This window comes from Cervus canadensis, chromosome 6, assembly GCF_019320065.1.
Source record: "Cervus canadensis isolate Bull #8, Minnesota chromosome 6, ASM1932006v1, whole genome shotgun sequence".
In the NCBI taxonomy this organism is placed as follows: domain Eukaryota; kingdom Metazoa; phylum Chordata; class Mammalia; order Artiodactyla; family Cervidae; genus Cervus; species Cervus canadensis.
The window spans coordinates 91230699-91237775 of NC_057391.1; the positions used below are offsets into that span (position 1 = coordinate 91230699).

Consider the following 7077-nt stretch of genomic DNA (forward strand, 5'->3'; position numbering starts at 1 on the left):
ACTTGAGAACCCTGTTCAATTATTTTGGTTTGGCTGTGTGCTTCTATTTTTTATTTTTATTTTTATTTTTTTACTTTTCTTTTCCCTACAGCAGTGTGTTTAATTTCTGTACTTCAGAAATGGGCCTCCAGATCACACAGGGGCCCGGCCAGGGGGCTTTTTTCCTGAAATCGTGGCTTCTCATTTCCCTGGGGCTCTCCTCCCAAGTGTCAAAATTCCTGGCGTGCCCCAGCGTGTGCCGCTGTGACAGGAACTTCGTCTACTGCAACGAGCGAAGCTTGACCTCAGTGCCTCTTGGGATCCCGGAGGGCGTCACGGTACTCTACCTCCATAACAACCAAATTAATAATGCTGGGTTTCCTGCAGAATTACACAGCATTCAGTCTGTGCACACCGTCTACCTTTACGGCAACCAGCTGGACGAGTTCCCCATGAACCTCCCCAAGAACGTCCGCGTCCTCCACCTGCAGGAAAACAATATTCAGACCATTTCACGGGCGGCCCTGGCCCAGCTCCTGAAGCTGGAAGAGCTGCACCTGGACGACAACTCCATCTCCACCGTGGGCGTGGAAGACGGGGCCTTCCGCGAGGCCCTGAGCCTCAAGCTGCTGTTCCTGTCCAAGAACCACTTGAGCAGCGTCCCGGTGGGCCTTCCCGTGGACCTGCAGGAGCTGCGCGTGGACGAGAACCGCATCGCCGTCATCTCAGACATGGCCTTCCAGAACCTCACGAGCCTGGAGCGTCTGATCGTGGACGGGAACCTCCTGACCAACAAGGGCATCGCCGAGGGCACCTTCGGCCACCTCACCAAGCTCAAGGAATTCTCCATCGTCCGGAACTCGCTCTCCCGCCCGCCTCCTGACCTCCCGGGTACGCACCTGGTCAGGCTCTACCTGCAGGACAACCAGATCAGCCACATCCCTTTGACGGCCTTCTCCAACCTCCGGAAGCTGGAACGGCTGGACATCTCCAACAACCAGCTGCGCGTGTTAACTCAAGGGGTCTTTGACAACCTCTCCAATCTGAAGCAGCTCACCGCTCGGAACAACCCTTGGTTCTGTGACTGCAGCATTAAATGGGTCACGGAGTGGCTCAGACACATCCCCGCCTCGCTCAACGTGCGAGGTTTCATGTGCCAAGGTCCCGAGCAAGTCAGGGGCATGGCCGTGCGGGAGCTGAATATGAATCTGTTGTCCTGCCCCACCACGACCCCCGGCCTGCCTCCCCTCACCCCAGCCCCGAGTTCAGCTCCTCCCGTGACTCAGCCCCCCACGTTCTCCGCCCCGATCCCCAGCAGAAGCTACACACCCCTGAGCCCCACAGCATCCAAGCCTCCCACGATTCCCGACTGGGACGGCAGAGAAAGGGTGACCCCGCCGCTTTCCGAACGGATCCAGCTCTCCATCCATTTCGTGAATGACACGTCCATCCAAGTCAGCTGGCTGTCCCTCTTCACTGTGATGGCTTACAAGCTCACGTGGGTGAAAATGGGCCACAGTCTGGTGGGGGGCATCGTTCAGGAGCGCATCGTCAGCGGGGAGAAGCAGCATCTGAGCCTGGTGAATCTGGAGCCCAGATCCACCTACCGGATTTGTTTGGTACCCCTGGATGCGTTCAACTACCGGGCTGTGGAAGACACGGTGTGCTCGGAGGCCACCACCCACGACGCCTATGTGAACAACGGCAGCAACACGGCCTCCAGCCACGAGCAGACGACTTCGCACAGCATGGGCTCCCCGTTCCTGCTGGCCGGCCTGATAGGGGGCGCCGTGATATTTGTGCTCGTGGTCCTGCTCGGCGTGTTCTGTTGGCACATGCACAGAAGGGGGCGCTACACCTCCCAGAAGTGGAAATACAACCGAGGCCGGCGGAAAGACGACTACTGCGAGGCGGGCACCAAGAAGGACAATTCCATCCTGGAGATGACGGAGACCAGCTTCCAGATCGTCTCCTTAAATAACGATCAGCTCCTTAAAGGAGATTTCAGACTGCAGCCCATCTACACCCCGAATGGGGGCATTAACTACACAGACTGCCACATCCCCAACAACATGCGATACTGCAATAGCAGCGTGCCAGACCTGGAGCACTGCCATACGTGACGGACAGACGCCCAGCGCCGCCGAAGCGGACGGACACGGAGACCCTCGAGAACACACACGTGTGTGCACATAGAGACACGCGGATTACATTTGATAAATGTTACACAGATGCATTTGTGCATTTGCATACTCTGTAATTTATACGGTGTACTATATAATGGGATTTAAAAAAAAAAAGTGCTATCTTTTCTATTCCAAGTTAATTACAAGCAGTTTTGTAACTCTTTGCTTTTTAAATCTTAAAAAAAAAAAAAAATAGTTGCTGAAGTACTGTGCAGGGTTGTACAATGAGAACCCAATGCCAGGGTGAAAGAATGAGTGATTCTTCCTCCTGATGCGATTCGCCACTTCACTGTGGATGCTTCAGAACAAATTCGTTTCCTAGAGTTGGTGGTCAGATAAAAGGGCAGGTTAAAGTGGACTCATCAGAGTAGGGCAGATAATAGTCTTAAAACAAGAAATGCACCCCAGATATCTTCATACAATTTCTATACTTCTGGGTCTGGAAGAAAAGCGAAAGCTTGTAGAATCTAAGAAAGGAGGTAGTCACCCTGTTTTGACCCAAAGGAGGAAATGCAGAAGGCATCTCTGGAGGAAGTCAGTTCCTATCAGATAAGTTAACCCATCCTGGCAGAATCCAGAAAATGAGACAAGATTTGAAAAGACCTTTGAATCCAGGGGTTGGCTTTCTGACTGGGAACTTGAAAAATCACACTTCAGGCTCCCCTGGCCCTATGTGAAACAGAAACCTGAGTCTGATTTCAGTCATCTTCGGGGCAGGTAGGATATTCCAGCAAGAAAACTCCCTTTAAAAGTGTTACTATTCAAATTATACATCAGGTTGAATCACATTCAACAGAGATATATTCTAGAATACTTTTTTAGAAGAGGCTAATAAAATAATGGGAAGAATTATATTGAATGGAATTATTTTTGATAATGAGAATTATTTGGGTAGATTCACTGCAGCTATGTCAACATGATATTTAGACCAACAAGGGATCAATGTTTGGAACTGGTTATTTTAGAACTGAACTGGTACTGAACTGGTTATTTTAAAACTATTGATACCCTTTAGACAAAAGCACGTAATCAGTGGTCCCATTATACTATATCAACTAATTTTGTTAGTATCATGTTGAAATAGCTTGAATTAATACCTTTATCCCCTCAGAAATTCTTGTCTTCCAATCACCTCACGTATATTTTCATAATTAGCTGTTGATGATGCATTTGTTGGTCACCCCTCTACTAAAAAAATTGAAAGAAAACTATGGATGCCAGTCTTGGTTGCACAAAATATCCATACTCACTTTAAAATGTATACTAATTTTCCCTGCTAATAATTCTGTAAAGACACATCAAAGCTGGCAAAATACCATATATTTTTTTTAAAGCAATACTGTGTTTCCACCTTGAACTGACTTTGATCCGCTTCCATTTTTTAAAATTTCATTTATTCTTTTTAAATTGTGGATGTTCCTCTTCTTTGGGAATTGTGAGGGATGATCAATCTTATATTAACCGGATAACAGATGAAAAATGAACAAGTCTGGGAGGGAAGGCTTGTTCCCCTAATCTTGGCAGCGCAGGGCATTGAGCAGAGGGCATAGAGAAGAGAAGGATGTCCAGGCTTAATTCTAGATACTTTTTGAAGCAACGTCCATCTTCAGAAAGCATGTATAATGTCCTCCTCTCCATCCCTTAGATGTAGAAGGGCTATCGATCACATACACACCTTATCTAAAAAGTACACCCTTGGAAAATTCTTTTGAAAAGCAAATTTAGGCATTTCACTGTGTTGCATATTTCCTTGATCACTGGTCATTATTTTAGGAACCTATGATGTTAACGTCACAATCATGTTGCTTTGGCTTTCTCTGTCCCTCTTACTTTTAACAAAATAGAACTGTGATGTGTCTTCTTTGTAAAAGTTTAGGTATAAAATGCTATGCAAGTTTTTCTTTATAGTAAGAGCTTTATTTTCTTTAATAATATATCCCCAAGTAGTATGTTTTAATCTCCCTTGTCCCTCAGAATAAGCCGAAAATATAACTGAAGTTATAGTGTTGCAGACACAAGAATCGAAACTGTGCAGTCAAGCTGAAATTAACTATGAATTAATTTGAATTAATTCTAAAGTGACTTTGGTTTTCATTTTAGTCTATTAGCTAGCTCATTTTGACTGTTGCCTTTTTAAAGCTAGGTCCACACAGTGAAGGGAAAAGACAATCTGTGAAAACGATTAGTGTAGCAGTAAGCCATCCGAAATGCAGGACCATGACACGGGGCTTTATGTATTTAACTGGATAATTCCCTTCCACTGTCCTTTTCTCCTTGGCTGTGTAGATAAAAATATGTGTTCAAATGATGGTACTTTGATTTTTGAAGTTTTTTTTTTTCCTTTTATCTACAGAATAATCATTCTCATTTATTTGTATTGTGTGTATAACCTCCAGTCGGGTATGTGGCTGCTGAAACAAATGTCTTTGCTTTGAGCCAAGAAGACCAAGGTTAGGGAGGTTTCTATAATGTCTTATGAGATCTGCAGAATTATCTGGGGCTTAAGTCCTATGATGGAGACCTGGTCATGTGAAAAGATTAGGATGATCTGAAATGGTTCTTTTGCTAGAAGGCATTCCTAGGAGGAGATAGAATCTAGTTAGAGGCTTAATTCTAAGCTTGTGTACAACATGATAGAGCCTGCTCAAACCAAGATTGGTCTCCCATTTGTAACAGCATACCTGGGCCTCTCACCCGCATCATAATAGAAAAGCACATCACGGAATCTGCACTGTCTTACATGTCTTAGGAAAACCACTGAAGGACCATCAGTGGCAGATTCTGCTTTGATTGGCACTTTTGTCATGGGAATGTTTTGCTGATACATCTGTATGTTGGACCTCTCTTGTGCTCATCATTATTATGCATTTTGAGGTTACCAAGAGTCAAAATTAAAGGAGCAGGACAAGACCACGAACAAAGCCATACTTTCCAGTTGATAAAGAGCTTGATGTTTGTCTCACCCAATGGGAGTGATGTCAGATACAATGTGTCTACTTTTAGAGCTAGTAACTGTTATTGTGCAGAAGAAATTCCAAAAGGAAAAGGCATAACCGGGAGCACACAGATATTGCTGACCATTATTCATACCCAGGGTTGTCATGGATACCTACTCATTTAGGGAGACGTGTTTGAACGTGGAGAGGCCCCTAGCTTCCTTCAAACTGCCAAATGCATCAGCAGCTCATCACATGGGACGAGCAAAAGCAGAGAGAAAAAAGGGTTCCCCTGCCTATTTTTCTTGTGTGAAAAGTGCAAAAAAGTCTACCGTGAGAAATCATGCAATTTCTAGTTATCTGGATGTTTGTTGAATATTTATTGGATGTTTTCCCTGAGATTAAAAAAAAAAAAAAAAAGGTATAATGTGACCAGTCTGGTAAAAAGGATGAATAAAATAGCTAATATTATGGCTCCATTTCCTACTGGATCATAATGGTCCTAGTCATTCCACAGGAATCAGAACTTCTTTCCCACTGAGAAGGACAAAGTCTGGGTGTTGTGAGCAAAGTATCCATTCCAGACACAAGGTGATACACTTGCTCCCCACAGGAAGCAGATGGCTTGGTCAGCTAATCTCACTTGCAGCATCCATTGCAACCTTAGACCTAGAAGTCATCAATTTCCATTAGTTCTTTGCTTGTAACATTTTTCTCACTACCTTATGAAAAGGAGACAGTGTTTCACTTTAGAACAGGAGAATCATGGTTTTGTTCATGATTTACCTTTCCAACTGCATGGGAAAGCAGAACAGAAAAGAGCTTCCCAAAGAGGAAGAGATACGCAAAGCAAGCCCCAGACCTCCTTCTTTATTAGTCTTGTCCAGCCTTGCCTGAGGCACTTTCTTTAAGTCATGTAGGGAGCAGTAGTTTACCCCCCTTCTCTAATTTCTTCCCGAGCGAGGGTGAAAAGAGAGCTGACAAACGGGGTGCTTGTCCCTGATTATGGGACACAGTTTTGTACACATGGGATCCTGTTGTTATAACAAAAAATCACCTTCTCTTGCTATAGTTTTAGTTTTTCTAGCGGCACAGTCACCAGAAGAGCACAAAGCAAGGCCATCACGACAGGCATTTTGAAGCTAGTATCACACACACACTTGCATACATGCACACGCACACCACGCACCGGGGTTCACAGTTACATCCTCGGGATGGAAGATGTATAACCCTTTCTGAGGCAAGGTGAAGGCACCGCCCCCGTGTCTGTCCTAGGACCAGTATATAGCCACTGACAGTGAATCCTCATGATGGGTTTTCGTTTGAGCCACAGCCGATTCGCTCCTGGTTTTTGTGGTGTGTTCTCGCTGACGAGGGGCTGCAAGGGGGCTGGGAGAGCGCATCACACGTCCTCTGAGGCCGACCGCGCCGCACACTTTGTTAACTAGATGCTTCACTCTACACGATACAGTACCTTGTTGATATATTCAGTAAAGGCTTATTTTAAAAAGAAACCTCATTGTGTTTATCTGAGTAAGTTCATTGGGTTACTGCCCATCTTTTCTGGGTTCAAGTCAAAGAGAAATGAGAGACGCTTCCGGATGCTGGAGGTTGAGAAGGCTGGAGGAGGTAATAGGGTTTTTCACTTTCTCTTACCTTGAACACAACTTCTGTGTGTTAAGGCCATTTGACTCCTGTTTTGTGTGAAGGGTTTATATGAAATTGTCATGCTGTTTTCTACTTCCTGACTAAACTGTTATATTCCTATGAATATCTTTTGAATATACACACCTACCTGAGCATATTATTTTATGTTTGTGAAATCTGTGTTTAGAATATAGATAAATACCAATGTAGTCACCTCATCAGAATAGTCATTTTCCCTATTTCATAGTATATCAATTTAAAATGTCATTTCACTTAAGAATCCTCATGGTACTTTCTTCTTCAGAGTTGTTTATGGCTCATCCACCCAT

At 44.7% G+C, this 7077-nt stretch overlaps 1 protein-coding gene across 1 annotated transcript; it reads left to right on the forward strand.

Annotated features, from left to right (window-relative positions):
• Positions 1–119: 119 nt before the first annotated feature.
• Positions 120–6615, forward strand: FLRT2 (fibronectin leucine rich transmembrane protein 2). The gene has a single exon (XM_043472705.1). It carries the CDS (start codon positions 120–122, stop codon positions 2100–2102), a length of 1983 nt encoding a protein of 660 aa, XP_043328640.1. The 3' UTR covers positions 2103–6615.
• The last annotated feature ends 462 nt before the right edge of the window (positions 6616–7077 follow it).